Source organism: Mustela erminea, chromosome 7, assembly GCF_009829155.1.
Source record: "Mustela erminea isolate mMusErm1 chromosome 7, mMusErm1.Pri, whole genome shotgun sequence".
Lineage (NCBI taxonomy): Eukaryota > Metazoa > Chordata > Mammalia > Carnivora > Mustelidae > Mustela > Mustela erminea.
In genome coordinates this window covers 48278377-48299971 of record NC_045620.1, presented here as the reverse complement: position 1 = coordinate 48299971, position 21595 = coordinate 48278377, and the positions used below count along the sequence as shown (strand labels likewise).

The following is a 21595-nucleotide window of genomic DNA, read 5'->3' as shown; positions in this document are numbered from 1 at the left end:
GCTTTGTGTGGCATGGTTCCAGAGAGGCTGCACAGGTGAAGGACTGGTCCCAGCAAGGCTGTAGGGTGGGCCCAGGGAAGTGGGTTCTCTTTCCTCTTGGACCTCTGGAGGTGGCACAGTCTGAAAGTACAAGGTACTTCTGAGCTGCTGTCTAAGGGTTCGGGAGGGATCACTTTTGTTCCCAAAGTTCCAATGACCATGACTTGGCAAAGAACCCAAATTGCAGGGTGGACCAAGACAGACCCTCAGACATTCATGACATATGAGTACCCTGTCTTCAGCGGTTTGCTAACACCCATATCCTGGTCCACACAGCTGTAAGGATATGGGACTGTCAGTATCCTCACCCACGGAGTGATCCAGCCACCACCAGTACCAGCAGCAGCCAGTCTTGAAGCCTCAAAAATGTTCTATTAGGGCCTCCCCAACTTTTCACAAGAAGGCTGCATTTTCTTGAATTCCCAGGAGACCCATGAACACTTACCACTTGAGAGGTACTGTTCTCCCAAATGCCATGAGACTCAGCCTGAATCTCCTAAGAGAGGATTGTCAAGCTTTTTCTGTAAGTAGAGTGTAACTGTTTTGGACTCTGTGGGCCATATGGCCTTGTTCTCAGCTCCCCGACTTTGCTCTGAGAGTTCCATAGTGTAAACACAAACATGAGTGTTGTGTTCCAGTAAGACTATTTACACAAGTACGCAACTTCTCCATTTGGTCTTGTTGCTGTGGCTTCCCTCCTCAACTAGATGTCCCTCTTTTGCTCATGCAGCTCGACCACTCAGTACTTGACACTTTCCACTCCACTGAAAGATCCTATGCTCCCCTAAGTTCTGCTCAGGGATTTCTCTGTACAAGTGGCACTCCATCTTCAGAGTAGGCACACCTCAGTGCGGGGAGGTAGGCCCAAGGACAGCACTCCACCCCCACATACAGCTGCAGTAGGAAAAGGCCTAGAGTTCCAGCACCACAGAGGCAAGTCAGAGGCATGTTCTGCGGGGTTCTCATATAGTCCAGCAAGACTGTGACCCATAACAATAGCCATGTTGACTGTCTCCCTCCCTTTCCCTCTGTGTACCTCTTGTGATCATCTCCCAGAAAAACCACCTGTACCTTCCAGTCCACATTGCAGGGTCACCCTGGGGACTCACGGTAGACATGTAGTATTAGATATCCTCAGGGCTCATTCTTTCTGGAGACCTGGAATATATGCTCCCCCAGGCAGAGCCATGAGGAAAGCCTGACAGTGGGCACCCTCACTACCAGATGAACATCACTTGGAGTGGACTCAGCTGTGTTCTTCTCCCCTTCTCCCTGTGTTCTTCTCTCTTTTCTACCCTGCTGTCTGGTCTCAGACTTCAGAACGCTTTTCTTGAAGACCCTCCAACCAACCAACCTCCTGTCTACTCCCACACTGAACTGTTCTGAGTCAAGCCTCAATCTTCAGAAGGAAGATTAAGGGGTCTCTTTACCCACTTTGATCCCATTGTATTTTCCACAGTCACAGCACTAATTCTACTCAAGTCCCATCAGGAAGCTCCAGGAGACAGTTTCCTGTGTGCTCAGAGCCTGCAAAGCAGGCATCAAGTCATAGCTCCTGGCAAGGACTCACTGAATCCTGCCTCACACCACACCTGTGGGGCTTTCTTAATAGTACTGGCCCACACCCAGAGACTCTGGCCCCAAGGCCTGACAGGGAGTCCATGCTCCAGGTGATCCATCTTTTTAACAGATGTAGGATGACAATCATGTGCTGTGGGGAAACATTCCCTCTCTTACCCTATCCACCTCTACCTAGCTCGAGGGGTCATGTGCCCTTCTCCTTTCTGAGTAGGTTTGTTGAATAATCATAAAGCTGTCTTCCTGGGGTCAGGGAAGGGAAGAACTCTGAGTACCCAGGAAAGGGGATCCAGGCCACAGCTGTGGAGTGAACTTGAGAAGGCACTGGGAATGGGCTACCTGGAGCCATCCTGCCTCAGTGAGCAGGGCTGGCAGGTAGAGCCAGATGTCTGCAGCCTTCAAGGTCCTGGTTGAAGGATGAGAGTGGCCATGGCAGAAGCCTTGTTCAGGCTCACAATATTCCTCATGCATGAGCACACCCTCTCTTCCTAGGAATCAGTCCAGGGCAGAGAACACAGGTGGAATTCACCCATGAAAGATGAGAACAGGGTCAGGTTTAGAGGGGCCCAGGACCCCATGCTCTGGCTGACCCTCTCTGCCCTAGGCAGTAGGTGACAAAAGCCATTTCCTGGTGTGAGGCCACTGAGAACCCTGGGGACCATATAGCATTCGCCAACTGGGAGGGATTCCCCTTGGTCTCCAGGGAGCCCCAGGAAGCCAACTGGGGTTCTTGGCCTGGAATTGAGAGAGCCACCCCAGCTCTGCCAAAAGCCAGTCTTGCAGCCTTGGCCCTGCCCTTAGCCATCTACACTCCAGTTGCTCACATGACACACAGGGATAACAACCTCCATGCTTTCTCCAAAGCTGCCATTTGGGATAATACTCAGGGTTACGGAGTAGAAGTGCTGTTTCCTGGAATATTCTCCCTAGTTAGGAGTCACTCTGACTACTTGCTTCTTTACTTATCTCTGCTCAGGTCCATGTGGACCTTGCACATTGGTCCATAGTGTCTGACCCTCAGTCCCAGGCTTGGGGACAAGAGTTAAAGTGGGTCATAGAGCTGCCACTGAGATGACAGTAAAGTGCAGATTCCAGGAGTTGTTTTCATCATTGTGATTATCAGTGACCCTGAATGTGGGCCTGGGGAGGACAGAGTGATGGAGAGGATGGGCATACAGGCCTTGTCCAAGGGTGAACTGCAACCCCAGTTGCAGGCCCAGCTCCTGGTACTGAAGGATTCTGTCCATCTCTCATCCAGCCCACCCACCTAGGGCACCTCTAATGATCGCTCCTCACCAACACCTGGTGCCCACTGATGCCACATGGGTGTGGTCCCCAGTGCTCATCCTGAACGCATTATCCTCTCAGAGCCACATAGGAATGGAGGGTCCAAGTCACTTTTCTCTCCATGTGAGACAAGGAGATAAACTCTTCCCCCACCTCAAGTGTAGACATCTATAGCCCCCTGAAAAGTCCTGTATTATGAGCCAACTCCTTCCCACACATCATTAGTCAGAGGACCACTGCAAGAACATTCTTATGCCAGCGGTGTTGTGGTACATGGTTGTTTCGAATTCCGCAGCCTCTAGAGCTGTACAGTTGCAGTGAGGTGATGCTAAGAGGAATGCTCCATCAAGGAGCTCCAGTATTCATGAATCTGCATCCCAATAACACCACAGGGTTGGACCCTCACCACCACAGCTGGTACTGTTACCGATAAAGGGGAATCAGCACTTGGAGTTGGAAGAGTCTATCACCTGTCTCAGAGCTGATACCAAGAAGGTTAAACATTATATAGGAAGCAGCAGAGTTGAAAGGCGAGTGAACCTGTCTACTTCCACAATGTCTATAAACCTCTCTACCCAATACAGAATGTGGATTTTTTTTTTTTGACAAAATGAGCTGATAGGCATGAGATGATAGGATTGCAAATGTCACAGACATGACAGCATTCTGGCAAAAAAAAAAAAAAAAAACCCTGATGATTGGGATTAATCACATATCCTGATAATAACATTTTTATTATCAGTAGTGAAAAGTATGTTAGTATATTATCTTTGAAATAAATTGACAACAAAAGAACTGGTAAAATAAATGGGCAATGCATTAGTTTGTAAGTCCATTTTACATTTAGTTCATAGTATAAATCACAAAAGAATAAACCACAACTAAAATATTTTGCTATTTAAGTTAATTCATAATCTCCAATCATTTTTTATTTTTATTTTAATAATTTTTTATTTTTTAATTTAATTTTTTTTCAGTGATCCAAAATTCATTGTTTATGCACCACACCGAGTGCTCCATGCAATACATGCCCTCCATAATAATCACCACTAGGCTCACCCAACCCCCTACCTCGCTCCCCTCCAAAACCCTCAGTTTGTTTCTCAGAGTCCACAGTCTCTCATGGTTTGACCTCCCCTCTGATTTCATTTTTTAAACAATGGATGTAATACATTTTAAAACTTGTCAATTGGAGCTACTATAGTATAACAAGAGATAAATGCATTTATTAGAAGCCATAAATAATAGGGAAATAAGAATATAATATTAAATGTAATAGAAAGGCAAGATTATTGAAAAAACAACAAAATTGTAAAATAAAAAAAGTAAGGTTATGAACTAAGCCTAATGTTGGGTGAAAAGGGATTATTAGAAGCAGGCAGATATTTAGCAGGAACTATCAGTAAACAAAGAGAGAGAGAAAAAAATATAAAATATTAATAATAAAAAACAGCAGACCCATAGGTGTTCAGGACAAAGATTAACATGCACATAAAAAGGCTATCAGAAGGCAAAGAGATTTTAGACTTAACACCAAAGCATGATTCATAAAAGGGAGACGTGATCATTCTTGTCAAAATTAAAAACGTTTGCTCAGTAAGATCCCATGTAACCAGGATGAAAAATCAAGCTATAGAGTGGAAGAAAATATTTGCAAACCACACTTCCAGCAGATAACTAGGACCCAGAATATATAAAAACTCTCAAAACTCAATAGTTTAAAAATCTAAATAGAAATAGGGCAAAAGAAATGAACAGACATTTCACCAACAAAATATCAGATGTAAAATACACACTTGAAAATATATTCAACATATCTAAGCAACAAAGAAATACATATTAAATACAATGAGATAGAATCATCCAAAGTGGTAATGTAAGAAAACCCTGAATTCAGCTCCTTCACAGACACACAATTTCATCTACAATTGCACTAAAAATTAAAAAAAAAATCTATGAATTAACCAAAGAAGTAAAAGACCTGTATTCTGAAAATAACAAAAACACTGATGAAAAAAACTGAAGATGGCCCAAACAAGTGGAAATATATCCCATGTGCATGGACTGGGAGAATTAGTATTGTTAAAATGTCCATATTACCCAAAGGCAATCTACAGATTCAATGCAATCCCTATTGAAATACTAGTATGTTTCACAGAGCTAGAACAAATAATACTAAAATATGGCATAACAAAACATCCCCAATAACCAAAACAATCTTGAGAAAGAACAAAGCTAGAGGTTTAACAATCCCTGATTTTAAGGTACTACAAAATGACAATGATCAAAACAATATGAGTACTGGCACAAAAACAGATACACTGATCGATGGAACAGGAATAGGGAGACCAGATATAAACTCACACATATATGGTCAATTACACTATGACAATGGTGGCAAGAATATGCAATGGGGGAAATACAGTCTCTTCAATAAAAGGGAGCTGGAAAACTGGACAGAATATACGCAAAACAATGAAATTGCTTTCCACTTTCTATACCACTTTCTATACCATAAACAAAAGAAGCACAAAGTGTACTAAATTCCTAAATGTGAGACCTGAAACCATAAAATTCTTAGATAAAACATGAGCAGTAAACTCTTGGACACTGGCCTTTGCAATATTTTGCTAGTTACGTGTCCTCAGCCCAGGGGAAGAAAAGCAAAAATAAACTATTGGGACTACACCAAAATAAACACCTCTTAAACAATGAAGAAAACCATGAGCAAAAATGAAAAGTCTACTGTGTTGGAGAAGGTATTTGCAAATATATCTCATAAAGTGTTAATATTCAAGATACATAATAACTTATACAAATTAACATCAAAAATATATGAAAAAAATTCAGAATACTTGAATAGATATTTTCTCCAAAGAAGATAGACAGATGGCTAACAGACACATGAAGAGATGTCCAACACCGCTAGTCATCAGGGAAAAGCAAATGAAAGCCACAATGAGCAATCATCTTACACCTGTCAGAATGTATATTATCAAAACAATCAAGAAAACTAAAAGGCAACCTACAGAATGTGAGAAGATATTTGTAAATGACATATCTGAAAAAAGGGTTAGTATCTAAAATTTATAAAGAACTTATCAAACTCAACATCCAAAAACAAAATAATCCAGTTAAGAAATGGGCAGAAGACATGAACAGACACTTTTCCAAAGAAGACATCTTGATGGCTAACAAACACATGAAAAGACACTCAACATCACTCAGCATCAGCAAAATACAAATCAAAACCATGAGACACCACCTCATACCTGTCAGAATGGCTAAAATAAACAGCAAGGAAATATGACAGATTGTTAGTGAGGGTGAGAAGAAAGGAGAACCCTCTTGAACTGTTGGTAGGAAGGCAAACTGGTGAAGTCATTCTGAAAAACAGTAAGGAGGTTCCTCAAAAAGTTAAAGATAGAACTACCCTATGATCCAGCAATTGCACAGCTATGTGTTTACTCAAAGCATACAAAAATACAGATTTGAAGGGGTACATGCACCTTGTTTACAGTAGCATTATCAATATTAGCCAAACCATGGAAAGAGCCCAAATATCTGACTAATGAATGGTTGAAGGAAAGGTGGAATATATATGCAATGGAATATTATTCAGCCATCAAAAAGAATGAAAACTTGCCATCTGCAATGACATGGATGGAACTGGTATATTATGTTAAGCAAAATAAGTCAGTCAGAGAAAGACAAATACCATATGACTTCACTCATATGTGGAATTTAAGAAACAAAACAGGTGAACATATTGGGGGGGGAGAAAAAAGAGAGGGAAACAAACCATAATATATTCTTAAAGATAGAGAACAGAGGCACCTGGATGCCTTAGTTGGCTAAGCAATGAGCTCTTGATTTTGGCTCAGGTCATGATTTCAGGGTTGTCAGATCCAGCACCCCCATTAGGCTATCTGCTCAACATGGAGCCTGCTTAGATTCTCTCTCTCTTAGACATCCCTTTCTCTCCAAAACACATACATACACGAAAACATAATTAATAAATAATAAAGAACATACTGAGGGTTGATGAAGGGAGGTGGGTGGGAGATGGGTTAGATGGTGATGGGTTTTAAGGAGGGCACTTGTTAAGAGCACTGGGTGTTGTACGTAAGTGATGAATCACTGAATTGTACTCCTGAAACCAATACTGCACTGAATATTAAGTAACTAGAATTTAAATAAAAATTTAAAAAGAAAAAATATAAAAAACAAGAAGACAAGAGATAACAAGCATTGGTAAAGACATAAAGAAAAGGGAAGCATAGTGCTCTATTGGTGGGAAATTGGTATGGCCATTGTGAGAAACAGTATAGAGGCTCCTCAAAAGATTAAAAATTGAAATACCCAAGTTGTAATTCCACTATTTGGTATTTATTCCCCAAAATGGAAACACTAATTCAAAAGGATATATGGACCCCTATGTTTGTTACAGAATTATTTACAATAGCCAAGATGTAGGAAGCAACCCGAGTGCCCACCAATAGATGAATGGATAAACTGATGGTTTCCAGAGGTATGAGAAAAATGGGTGAAGAGTAGTGAGAGATGCAGTCTTCCAGTTGTTGAAATAACAAGTCAGGGAGATAAAAAGTACAGTGTAAAGAATATAGTCAATAATACTGTAATATCACTGAATGATGACAGATTTTTTTTATTGAAATGATTGAACATTTATTGAATACATACAATGATGAACACCAACTATTGTCCTCCATTTATATTTCATACCTTTTGGAATATTTCTCTATAAATTAAACTTTAGGACTTTTTAATAGAAACCTTCATCCTTCTAATGCAATTATGGCTTTGAATGTCATTTCTAAAGTATAACTTTGCTGATTGTATTTTCAAACCCCAAATGGACCAACAAGATTCCAAATGGTACTGTTTATGGGGAAAATGGATTAGTATGTTTGACTTTATAACTAATTGAAAATCAGAACAATATATTTATTTATACCTAGTACACATTTAAAAAATGTTTTGAAGATAGTAGACCCCAATCTCAAGGAATCTTTCCAACACAGGCTTTTGTGTACTGTTTCAAATAATTTCAAATGAACAGTTGGGTAAGGCAGACTCTTGGAAGACTTCACAGTCCATTTACTATAAACTCAATAAATTGAAGAATATATTGAGGGTAAATGAAGAGGTATAATAAAGAGCCCTAGTGTGGTAGGAAAACTCTAGAATGGCCCCGAAGGATCTCTGTCTCCTCACAACCTCGTGTCATTCCTTCCCTTATGTGTAGATTGTACTGAATGACTCCTTTCTGATTAAAAGACTGCTACAGAAGTTAGGGGTTGTTACTTTCAAGTTCAGATTATATAAAGCTGTAGCACCAATCTTGGGTGCTTTCTGTCTCTATATTTCTGTCTCCTTTGTCAAATGTCTTACACTAGGTGATAAAAACTGCTATGTTGTAAGAAGCCCTGTGGAGCCATCCGAAAAGCACAGTAAGGAACTGAGGCCCTGAGTTTCAATACATTATAAAGAAATAAGACCGTCAGTTAAAATCCCATGAAGAACTACATGATTGCCTTTTGCCTAGGGTAGTAGTTATCTTTTGCTATGAATGATGACAGATTTTAACTATATTTGTGATAAACATAACAATATATGGGCTTGTCAATGCTCTACAGTTTACATCTGAAATGAATGTAACATTGTGTGACAAATATACATTTTTAATAGAAAAAAAACAGGAGATATCAGTATACACTCATCAGAGTGACTAGAAAAAAATTGTGACAACACTAAATATTTGTAATAATAGACAAAAACTAAACCATTCATACATTGCAGATGGGAGCATAAAATGGTACAGCCACTCTAGAAAACAATTTGACAATGTCTTGTAAAATTCAACAGGCAATAGCATCCTTGGGCATTGAGTTCACAGAGATTAAAACTTACACTCACACAAAAACCTGTATAGGAGTGTTTATAGCAGTTGTGTGTGTGTGTGTGTGTGTGTGTGTGTGTGTGTGTTTATGATAGTCAAAAACTGGTTATCAGCCCAGAAACCCTTCAACAGATGATGGTTTAAACAAACTACAGTACAGACAAACTGAGGGATACTATTCAGGAATAAAAGTAACAAAATATTGATATATACAACAACTTGGTCAAATCTTCAGGGAGGTATGTGGACTGAAGAACTTAAATCACAAAGGTTACATACTACATGATTCCATTTATATGTTTTGAAATGACAAATATTTTAGAAATATAGGACAAATGGGTGGTTGCCTGGAACAAGGATGGGGATTGGAAATGGTGTTGAGTAGCCTGGGGAGACTGATACGGTTATAAAAAGACAACATGAGAGGTCCTTTTAAGGTTGGAACTAGTGGTGGGTACATGAACCTACATGGGTGATAAAATTGTATATAACCCGACACACATAGAAAAGCATATGCAGAGACACACACACACAGACACATGCACATATCAGTGTGGATATAACTGGGAAATCTGAACAAAGTAGGTGGATTGTATTAATGTCAATATACTGGTTGTGATATTTTACTATAGTTTTAGAATATGTAACATTGGAGAAAATGGGAAAAGTGTTCATGGGATTTTTTTTTTTTTTACTATTAATTGTAACTGCATGTGAACTACAGTTATCTCAGTAAAAATTAATTAAAAACTTGATAGTAGGTTTAAACTGATCCATTTGAAATCTGTGGCAGGGCCAAACTCTATGCATGTCACATGGTCCCTCTTCCCAGGAACACTGGAAGGCAGTCTCCCAGACTCCTCTGCAGTTGAGTTGGAACTAGGTGACTGAGTTCTATCTAGCCAATGACAATGTGAGTAGGGTCATGTCAACTCTGGTCCAAGGTGGTTAAGAGCAAGATTACTTCTCTAAGCATGGTCTCTCTCTCTTCTACCTGTACAAATGAAAAGAAGGAATTTCAAGATAGGAGTTGTCAAAAGAAATCACACCACATGCCTAAGGAGGAAGCAGTGGGAAATAAAAAAAAATAAAAAAAATAATAAAAAAAAATAATAATAATTATGAAAAGAAATAAAATTTAATAAATAAATAAATAAATAAATAAAAATTTTTATTAAGGAAAAAAAAAAAAAAAGAAAGAAATGCCAATAGAAGCTGCCTGACTTGTGTTGGATTTACAAGGGTCAAAATCAAATTTTGTTGTGTTAAGTAACTGAGATTCAGGAGCCTGTTTCTTACTGCAGCAGCATCTATCCTATCCTGATTAATAGAAAAATCTCACCTGAATCAGAAAATTTTTTCAGAAAAGTACAGAGTTGTCATATGTACTCATAAAAAACAGAGAACCTTTAAACTAATTTAACTTGACAGTCCATGATTCCTCCTGCATCTCTGACATAAAATAAAACTACAGAGACAATGATCTCAGCACATTGCACCAACTTTTCAAGGAACATATAATTCCTGTCTTACACATATTTCCCCAGATGTTACAAGTGGGGATAATGTTCCCAAAATTGTTCTATGAAATTGGTATATCTTACTATCAAAACTTGGCAAAAACTATGAGAACAAAACATGAAACGTAATCTCCCACATGAACATAAATACTCAAATGCCCAGTACATTCCAGGAATGGGACAACTGTGCAGGGGAAAAAAAAAGGCCAACACTTTATGACTCAGTCTAGAGTTTATTCCATGCTATAAAAATAGTATGGTAGGAGTGCCTGTGTGGCTCAGTGGGTTAAAGCCTCTCCTTTCAGCTCAGGTCATGATTCTGGGGTCCTGGATCGAGCCCCACATTGGGCTCTCTGCTTGGCAGGGAGCCTGCTTCCCCTCCTCTCTTTTTGCCTGTCTCTGCCTACTTGTGATCTCTATCTGTCAAATAAATAAACCTTAAAAAAATAGTATGGTAAAGCAAATAATAATATAATAAAGGAGAAAATCATCTTTATCTTAATAGATATAGAAATAAAAAAAGCATTTGATAAAATGCACCTAAATCTGAAAAAAAAAATTCTTGCTGGTCAATTAAATAATGGAAATAGCTTAACTTGGGAAAAAACTGCCATTGAACTGAAGGATAAAATAGCATTGCCTGCTCACAGAGTTAGTATTCAACACTTGTTATTAAGATATGAACAGAAACATGAATACAGCTGGCCCTTGAACTGCCCTTGAACAACTCAGGAGTTAGGAGTGCCAACCCCCAACACAGTGAAAAATCCATGTATAACTTTTGTCTTCTCCAGGACATAATTATTAATAGCTTACTATTGACCAGAAGATTTACTGATGGTGTGAATAGTCCATTAACACATATTTTGTATGTTACATGTATTATATACAGTATTCTTACAACAGAGTAAACTAGATTAAAAGAACTTATTAAGAAAATCATAAAGTAGAAAAATACATGTACAGTATTGTATTGTATTTATCCCCAAAAATGTGCACATAAGTGAACCCAAGAAGTTCAAGCCCATGCTGTTTAAGGGTCAACTGTAAATGGTATAAGCATTTAAAAGGAAGAGATAAAAATGAGGATATCTGAAGAGAATTTCACTTTCAAAAAAACAAACAAACAAGCAAACAAACTTGTGGCAACTGGTTCAAATGAGAGGGCCCTGTAGTGTTGCTAACAGATCAAACTATAAACATGAATATTATGTTAAGACATTTGAAAAAAACAGATATAAAGTGTAATAGAAATAAAATAGGGTATCATTCAAAATGGTAGAAAGAAAAACAAAACACTGCGAGTTACCAGTGAATAATTTATTAACTCAATATAACTTGAAAGAACACAGCAATGTATTACTGAAGACTGTAGGAGGACACTTGAGAAACATGCATGTGGACCTCACTGTAATGCTTGGAAAGATTTCCATTACTTAATAAAGAGACTCGATTTCCCATTTATGACCAATGTCATGCAATTTCAATGAAAACTCTGAAAAATCATCTCCTGAAGTGAGACAAACTTGTTCTACAAGGAACTAAAGACTTAAAAATTAGCTGAATTAAAAACAAAACAAAACAGCTGAGCTTTCTTTAAAAAAAAAAAAAATTATTTATTTATTTTGGAGAGCGAGAGAAAAAGAGAGAGTCCACAAGCAGGAAGAAGGACAGAGGGAGAGGGAGAGAAGCAGACTCCACACTGAGCATGAAGCCCTACGCAGGGCTCCATCTCACAACCCTGAGATCATGACCAGAGCCAAAACAAAGAGTTGGATACTTAACCAACTTAGCCACCCAGGTACCCTTAGCTGAGCTATTTCTAAAAAAGAACATGTACGTGGGACTTTCACTGTTATATGGTAAAGCATCTTAAGGAGTTGAATAGAAAGAAATAACCCAAACAGAATCAGATCCAAGCAAATTTCAGAAAGTGTTATATGGTTAAGCAGGTAAAGTGGTGTTGATTATATTTGTACATTTCAGGTATTATTTAAACTTAGAAAATTAAATTTAAATTGTACTTAGAAAACCATGGGAACCATTATTGCTATGATGCAGAAATTATCCCAGTGAAGTCATTTAAGGAACATTTTTAAAGGATGTGGTCAAAGAAAGGGAGTTTGGAAACATGTGTAATGTCTTTGATAAAAGTTTCCAGTTGCCATTACTGACAGACCTGGGAAGCAAGGTAAAGACTAGATGGGTGTGTTTGGCCATTCATGCCCATTTTTGCCTGCTAGGTCATCATGGGTGGTATTCATCTGGTGCCTTAAACCGTGCCTCCTAAGGAAGAAAAGAAGGAAGAGGAAAACCAGAAATTTTTGGAAACCTGTAAGAAAATGTAAAACAATTCCCTTTTCTTTTCCCTGGTGAATGTAGCTCAGGGAAGCATGGAGTCATGGTCATCATTGTGGGGTAGTACCTAAAGCCTGGGAACTCCTGAGACAGGCCTGGCTTTGGAGCCATCTCTGGGCTCCCACTGGTGATCTTCTCAAGTCACCATCTGACTCAATGCTGTGCTCTTGGACTTTTTCCTGAAAAGCTCCAAGGATCAGGCTAGGTTCACAGGCCTTGACCTAAATTGCATAGCTGCAAACTTTACACCAAGAAGGGCATAAGACCATTGGGTGGCCTTGCTTCACCCTGAAATAGGCTATGGGGACAGGCACCCTATCCAACAGAACCCTGGATTAAAGGGAGACAGTTTTGGATGCAGGGGCATCTCTTTGCCTACCTACTGCGCCCTAAGTTTCTATGCTAAACAAGGCATACATAGGGAGAGAATCAGCTGTCTTAGTGCCCTGGGCCAGATGAGTTATCAAACCAGAAAAAAGGCATGAGAATCATCAAGGACACAAGAAGCAGCTAAATCATTCTGCCTGAAGCCTACAGAATAAGGAGAGGAAGAGCCAGAGGAACCCCAGTCCAGGAAGGAAGCTGCTGGTCTACCCAGGGGCACTGAGGGTGCTTAGAGACTATGCACCTCTGGTCTGCTCAGGGCCAGGGAATGAGAGCTCTGAATGAAGACTTCAGTGAGGAACCTCATCAGAGTAGCCCTTTCTGCCATCCCAGGATGTGCCAACTAAGATTCTTAGGGGATATTGGCTCAGCCACTCACTGAGCCCCCTGTGTTCTGGAACTCATTGAATTCAAATCACATACGCCACATTTGGTAATGTCCTAAATGCAAAAAGGGGTAAGTGTCAACATTGCCCACATACTTTTCAAGACTTATAGCCTAGCTTCTGGTCCATAAGAAATTCCATATTTAAATTCTGACATTGAGGCATGATACACATCAGCCTTAATGTTGCTGCTTTCCTTTTCATCAAATGTAATTAACATCTGCACTAGCCTCTGCCAGCCCTTGCTTCCAGGATCACTGAGCACTCAGCCTGGGCTTTCAGCAGGAGCACTAGGCAGCTCAAGGACTGACCCCAGGAAGGCAGACCCGGGAGTGGGTGCTCTCATGGAGGGGATCATTCCAGCACAGGATAGGGTCTCTTGAAGCATTGCTCTGCTTTTTCTTTTCCTCCCCCTGTACCTTGCTCAACAACCCTTCCTGTAATTCCTTCTCAATCTTACCCACTTTGCTTTCTGTCTCTCAAATTTCTCCTCTCTCCATTATTTTCCTTTTCTCTTCTTATGGTGATTTCTTCCTTAATAGAGAGGCATTTAAAACATATTGTAAAATATTTATTTTGCTACCTTAATAAGTTTTGTGTGTATATATGCAGCAGCTTAATGATCTGTCCACAGTCTTTGATTCGTTCCTCTCAAGTAGTAGAGCCTGTTCCCTTCCCCAGTTTGTGTTGGCTGGATTCAGTGACATGCTTCTAAGTAACAAAGAAAAAAAAAAAAAGTAGAAGTGACAGTCCACAATTTCAGGAACTGGCTCATAAAAGGCAATGAGGCCTCCTGCTTCCCTTTGGCCCTTGCGCTTTTTGGTATCACTTGCTTTGGGCTGAGCCAGCTGCAGTGTGGAGCAGATTTATAGAAAGGCCCACATGTGTTCCTAAAACAACTGGTGAGGAAATGTAACCTCCAGCCAATAGTCATGGGGGTGAACCTCGTAGAAGTGGACCATCACTCCAGTCAATCCTTCAGGTGACAACAGCCCCAGCTGTTATCTCAACCACAGTGTCATAAAATCCTGGGCAAGATGTACCAGCCAAGTCACACTTGATCACTTGATTTTCTGACCCGCAGACACTGAAAGGTAATTAATTTCTTGGTTGATTTAACCAAGAAAAAGAGTGTGTGTGTGTGTGTGTGTGTGTGTGTAAAATAGGTGATAAATAGACAGACAGATAGGTAAACAGACACACAGCCATGGTTGAAACTGAGAGCCAAAGATCCCCTCTTCCACCAGTTATAAAAGCTACTTCTTTGGAGCCCACACCAATGACTCTTTTCCCGTGGGTATTCCCTCACTTATTGGATGTCCTTTGCGCAGTCCCGTGCCTCAGTGCTGTCCCGCCCTCTCCCCATATTGACTTGAGATCTGAGGACATCTTGATTCTGATTCTCCCATCCTTCATCCAGCCAGAGAGAGGATCTCCCACGACTCGAAAGTCGAACTGAAATATCAGTGTGTCCTTTTCTTGTGTCTAGTACAGCAACAATCAAACTCTTTGTGTGCTAAGGAAAAGAATTTTTATTAACCATTTTGTAAGATGATGGTCAACGAGTCTTGTGGGATGAGGGCAGGAAAGATAGAGGCAGGCAGCCTTGGTTGCATTGTGAGCCTTTTAAATCCTGGTATCATCCGACTAGCCCACAGCCATAGCCCACACCACAAGTACACCTTAGCTGAGTCTAGGAAAAATCACTCCAGACCAGATTTCAAATTCTTCCCTGGGGTATTGTGTGTTTCTATCTCAGTAATGAGATGATGTACAGAACAACTTCTGTGTCCTTGATATTTTTTGTCACAAGACTATCCTGCAGAAGGGTTCTAGGATGTGACATCTTACCAGGAAAGAGGTGATACTCACTGACCATTTTGAAATTAATTTCCTAGAAAAGCTTCACCTTAAAAAGAGAATAACAATGTTTGAATGACCTAAAAGTGGGTACTAATATAGACATATCCTAGGACAGGCAAAGTATGCAGCCCTGAAGGCAGGAAGTTTGCCTGAACTTGACGCTTGGTGAAAATGGCCCTGAATCAGGCAGGGACAATTGACTGGGGGTGGGGGTGGCATGGAGCAGAGCAATGCTGAGGGGTCATTAATGAGTGAGACAGCACACAGTCTCCTCACTGTCTGCATACCTGAGCATGGAGATGCCTACAAGCATAATCTGAAGAAGATACTATTTGAGGATGTACACTTGCCTGAGTAAACGTCAGAGCTCACACCATGTCCAGCCATGTCTTCTTGTCCATGGTCATCTACCAGAGCAACAGCATAGCTCTGTGCCCTGACCTCAAAGGCCCTGGGACAGACTTTAGTCACAAGCTTCACCACCAGAGAAATGGAAATGCCTCCAGGACCAGTGATGGTCAACATACAATGACAGCATCCCGAGCCCTGGGCATGCTTGAAGGGCAAGCTTGATCTGAACATGAATCTCCAACACCATGAGTTGGTAGGGTCGCCCTCCATTCCCTGGAACCACCTAAAAGCCAAGCTTGCTGGCAACCATTCCCAGGAATGATTAATAGGCCTGCAGCCGGGAGTCATGTGGGACATGAGAACAAATTAGCTGTGTTGGTTATCAAATGGTCAGGACAAATACACCATGATCTGCTCTGTGGCCTCTTCCCCACCTGCCAGGGCAATGTTGGACACTTCCTTCAGCTTTCCCAGAAAGTCAGGGCCAGGACACAGGCTGGGCACAGTAAATACAGGACTGAACACAAAGTAGCAGTGGAGAACAGTATCCCAGGCTTCTCCCACACAGAAAAAAGGAAGGAGGAAGGGGGCTGGAGCTGGGATGGAGGGCTGTCCAGTGATGCACATAGGGACCTACCACAGATGCCTACAGTCCCTTCCCTGTGTGGGAGCCTCAGCACAGCTTTCCTACATTCCTGAAGAAAATAAGTATACCTCCATGACAGGGAAACATGTATGACAGCATAAAGGTGTAGCATCATTTTGAAGACGGAAAATTAGCACCAAGTGACCCATACAAAGGCTAGAGGGGTTTCCAGGATGGGTGAAGAGGTACAGAGCATTCCTGGAAAGGGGAGTGATTGAAATTGGGACTTATTGGAAGATAAAGCAATTCCTTAGGATCTGGAGAAGCCAATGTAGATGGAATCATCATAAATATAAGAATTAAAAACAATTTTTAAGAACAATTATGTTGGACATTTACACAATGTAAATTTAAAATTCTTGAGAAATGAAACAATACAGAAGCAATTTAATAGCTGGGAACTTTGCTTACAAAGAAGGAATAATGAAGTGTAAAAATAAATACATAACTAGAAATACACAATATAACATCACAATAGCTGAAAATAGAAAAATAATGAATTAATCAATTCTCAGACATTCATTAAATGTGAGACTGAGTTTTTAGTGGCACCATTCCTAGGAAGACACCAGCTCTGAGGATCTCTGTGCAGTGAGGACAGCCTGTCAGCTTCAAAGCAGCCTTCTCTCTGCCTATAGGGCCATCTGGTCACTGGTGCCCAGGGGTCTGCAAACCCTGCACCAGGCATGGATTTCCAACCCCTTCCCTAATCCAGTGTGGGCCCACAAACCATCCTCAGACCCAGTTCCCACCCTTCCATTTGAGTGACTTCTCCTGGTGATTCAATTCCTCACACCCAGGGACTCACTCTGAAGTGTGCTCCCCAACATGTGTTCCAGTGGTCCTTGGGACGAGGTGAAGCAACTGGAAACGCAAACTTGCCAGGCCTGCGAGACTGACTGGGTCAGAGTCCTGGCTGAGGGAAAGGCCCAGGGCTCTGGGTGTCCACAGACCTTTCAGGGCATTCTGGTCTCCCTGAGTGCACAAGTAGTGGCATACAAATACTGAAGCCTTTCACAGGGACAGAGCTGAAGACTTTTTTGGAAAGATGTACTCCTTAGTCCTTCCAGAGCCCCATCTGCAGCTCCACATGGACATGGTGAGGGTCCCTCTCTAGAACCCAGACTCTGCACAGAGGAAATTGTGTCCACTGAGCCTTGAGGACCTTCACCATGAGAGGGCACTGATGCTCACCCAATGGTCACAGCTCAGCCATCCCTGGGAGCTCACTGGCTTTGCTCTGTGTCTGCTTCTCCCTCATTTCACCCTCTCTCTTCTAGAGCAAATTCCTACAAAGGGATCTATAGACCCACTGTGTGTCAAGGGTCACCCCAACGGCAACACCTTTGGAGAGCTTATGCTTACATCATCCTGCCAGGCCCCAGACTGAGCAAGTGGCAGCATATCCAGGGGCTGAGGAGTGCAAAAGGATATGCAGTGAGCTCATCTGGAAGCTCCTGGTTCCAAGACCCTGAAGTTCCCTTGCCTGGCATCATCCCAAGGGCCAGTAAGCCTTCTCTGCTCCACTATTCAAGGGGGACTGGGGAGCTGAGAGGGACAGAGACACTTAGACTCATCAAGACCTCAATGCTCCTTCCTTCTAAAGATACCAGTTTTCTCTGTGTAGCTTACCTCTGTCTCCCCCCAACTTGGCTCTCAGTCACTCACCCTTTTTGGCTATGTCCTTATCTCCATGGTCCTCACCCTACTGCTCTGCCATGGGGTCACCTTCCACTTCCACGTCTTGCTCTTGTGTCCTTGTTTCAGCCTTGGATTCTGAGGCATCCAAATGAAGTCCCTCCCCACTGAGGAGCTGAGAGGGATGTTATGGCTGGGGCTAGGCTACGGGGGATGCCTCGCACCCATTGCTGGTTCTTTGCAACCCACTCTGCCTGGGCTTGTCTGGACAGGAAACAATTATGCCACTTGGAATGGGAGGCAGGGTGACATGTGGGAAGGGACAGTGTGTAATAGCAGAGAGAATATCCAGAGGGAGGAGTTGTTCTGAAGCTGATGTACTGGACCAATGCCCAGGGAGGATTTGAGGGAGCTTGAGCTACAAGAAAAAAGGCAGTGGGTCTCCAGATTCCTGTAGCCATGCTGCACTTGCTGTTCAGGTGGACTCTGCCCTGGGCCATGCTCCTGCTACTACTAGGTTCCCAGCTCCTGGTGACTCCTGGGTCAAGATCTGAAGAGGAAGCAGAGAATAAATACCAAAATGCCATGCGAAGCTACTTCCTTGGTACAGTGGAATATGCCTTACATATATTCAACTTGCAAAGCAATGACACGAGGGCCTACAGGCTGGTGAGCATCCTGAATTCCAGGAGGGAGCTGGTAGGTACCACGTCCTAACCTGATGATCCGCATGTGTTATGAAGTCAAGGTCTGGAGCAGGAGTCCTATCTAGTTAACTTGTTCTGCAGTCCGTAAAATAGAGCCAAAATACAGACTGAGGCAATTAATATCTTCAATGAGGAAAAGACAAGACAGAAAGGAGGAGGAGGAGGAGATAGATTGAGAAAATGTCAGAGGAGATGGATTGAAGAAATATTCTAGCTAAACAAATGCAAACAGAAAGAGAGACAGGTGCTGAGAGAGGGGGAGGGAGATGGCTCTGGGGATCAGGGCAATAAGGATTCTCCCTCATTGTGACTTCAAGACCTTTACTCTAGGCTCTTCCCTGAGGAGGGAGGATGCTACCTATGGGGATTGATGTTATTCTACACTCTTCCCAAACCATGGTTCTCAATCCTAGAGCATTGTCCTTGTAGTGGATTGTCTTCAGAATGCAGTCAGGACAGCTATTTGCCTGTGGGCTGCATCAGGAGCATGTAGAGTTATGTGTGTATGTGTGTCAGGTGTAGGTGTGGGTGTGAGTGTTTTATTGAGTGTGTATATGGTTAAGTATGAGTTTTTGAATGAGTGTGTATACCTTTGTGTATCTGTGTGTGTAGGTGCAGGTGAGAGTAGCATGAGTATGTCACTGAGTGTGTGTAGTATGTGCACAAGCATGTGTGTGTGTGCTTGCACACATGTGAGGACCCCAGGCATTCCTTTCCCCCTCTGGACTTGTCTATATATAAGTGTGAGTGTCAGAAGTTCTGTGTGTGTGTGTGTGTGTGTGTGTGTCCGTGTATGACTGTGTGTCACTGAGTGTAAAAGTAGGAGTGTGTCTGTGTCTCTGTGACTGTGTGTGTGCATGTACACAGGTTCTGGGGGCCCAGGGCATTCCTCTGTCCATCTGGACCTCTGCCCTGAGAGCCTGAGGAAAGGGAGGTGGGAACTCTACCCTGCATGGAACTCCAGCTGTGAACACTGCTGGGTCAGGTCCCACCTGGTTCTGCTGCCTGAGCTCTCTCAGTCTGAACCTCTGCTCTGGGCTTCCTAGATCTGTACTCACAGATCTGTTCTGGGCTCCTAGATCTACATGATTGTAGATCTGAGTTAGGGTGTGGGAAGTAATGGAGAGTGGAGTGGGAGATATGGAATGGAATGAATTGGTTGGAGAAGAGTGCAGAAGGAATACAGAAAATTCCAGCTTTATTTTGTAATAGGACAAGAGGTATCTGGAAGCCATAGTTTGGGGGGTGGTGAGGGTCGTGTGTAAAAGCGGGCACTCATGGGCTCATGTGAGTGTTCACTGCACTGTAGGCAAATATCCTATTGTTGGGCAAGTGAAAGTGGTGATGATGTGGCTGTAGAAAAGCCACCCACTCTGGAGCTGAAATTACTCAGCAGACTCTTGCAAAGCCAACACCCTCCCAGGCATTCAGCACCTGACCCCTGGGAGTGTTGTAGCTTCAGAAACATGCTGGAAGTCAGGCTGGCTCTCCTTGGAGCATTTGGGGACATGGGGCTGTAGGGTGTGATGTATGAATGGTGTGTGACCAGGCCTGCATCTACCCTGGGTTTCACAGAAAACTCAGTTCCCTTTAATTGAATTCCCCAGACTTGGCTATACCCCCAGCAAGCTGACCCAGGTCCAGAGGCAGTGTTTGGGACTATCCCCACATTACATAGTTCTACAATGGAAGCTGTGCAAGGGAACCAGGAGGCAGATTCTCACATTAATGTCAATGTCTATTGCAGTCACTAGAGAAGAACACAATGGCGTTCTCCATGGAGCTGCAGCTTAGAAGAACAAGATGTGGAAAATTTGATGATGACATTGACAACTGTCCCTTTCAAGAAAGTTCAGGGCAGAACAATGTAAGACGTGCAGTAGGTCCTTCGGGTCACACAACTGAAGATGCAGTTTGGGGCAGAGGGGAAAGTAGGGCAGATGACAGAGCCATTCCTAGGGACATAGAAAATAGAAATGCAGTCACTGCTATCCCTACCACTGGTATTGCAGTAGGAGCCCAGCTGGACAGCCCATCTTTGGGGTCTTCTTGTAGCCCCCCCTGGCCAATCTGGGAACCACCTTTGCCCACTCACCCATTCCATTTGCTAAGCCCTTGAGCCACAGTGATGACAGATTTCTCCTGGCCACAAGGGTCCATGTCCCCTGGGAAATCCATAGGATGTCCCTTCTCTTGTCTTTATTGACATGCCTTCCCTACAGAATTCAGGGGGAGAATATTGAGATAGGCAACATGGCCTTTACCACACTGGTTTTCTCAGATTCCCCTGAGAAAAGAGCCCATGGTGTGGAAATTGAGGAGGCGACCACGGTCCTCCCTCTTAGGCCCTGACAAGATTCCATGGACTATGAGCTGATGGTCCAGGAAGAATGGTCAAGATGAACCCCAGCTCTGGGACCAAGCCACCTAGGGGGGAGTCCTTTAAAGAGCACGCCTGGGAGAAACTACCACAATGCTATGCCAGGGCCATGGGTCACACGGGTTCAACCTGAGTGCTTTCATGGAGACCACAGGTCTAAGGATGATAAACTAGTACAGGGGCCCTTGAGGTCAGGACAAAGCCCTGAGTTCAGAACAAGCAGGGCTTAGGTGGGACTGTGGCTGAAGATCACAGCCTGCATTCCCAGCTGCCCACCCCAGTATAGGTGTTTGGGATGTGTGCTGTGTTTAAAGCAGGAGTCACTGCTTCCAGTCATTCTCCATCTACCTTGCATCCCTGTGCTTACCCTCAGATCATCACCTGCTTCTTCATCATCAGCACTGAGCCCTGGAAAACAGAGTTTGAACTCTGGAACAAGACCTGCTTGGAGGGACACCTGCATGGCTCAGTTGGCTAAGCATCTGCCTCAGTCTCCAGTCATGATCCCAGAGTCCTGGATCAAGCACTATGTTGG

At 42.5% G+C, this 21595-nt stretch overlaps 1 protein-coding gene across 1 annotated transcript; it reads left to right on the top strand.

The window, feature by feature from the left end:
- Positions 1–17982: 17982 nt before the first annotated feature.
- On the top strand, positions 17983–21587 carry LOC116596500 (cystatin-9-like). The gene is made up of 3 exons (XM_032353758.1): positions 17983–18672; positions 20428–20547; positions 21434–21587. The coding sequence occupies exons 1-3, from the start codon at positions 18433–18435 to the stop codon at positions 21536–21538; spliced, it is 465 nt and encodes a 154-aa protein (XP_032209649.1). The 5' UTR covers positions 17983–18432; the 3' UTR covers positions 21539–21587.
- Positions 21588–21595: the final 8 nt, after the last annotated feature.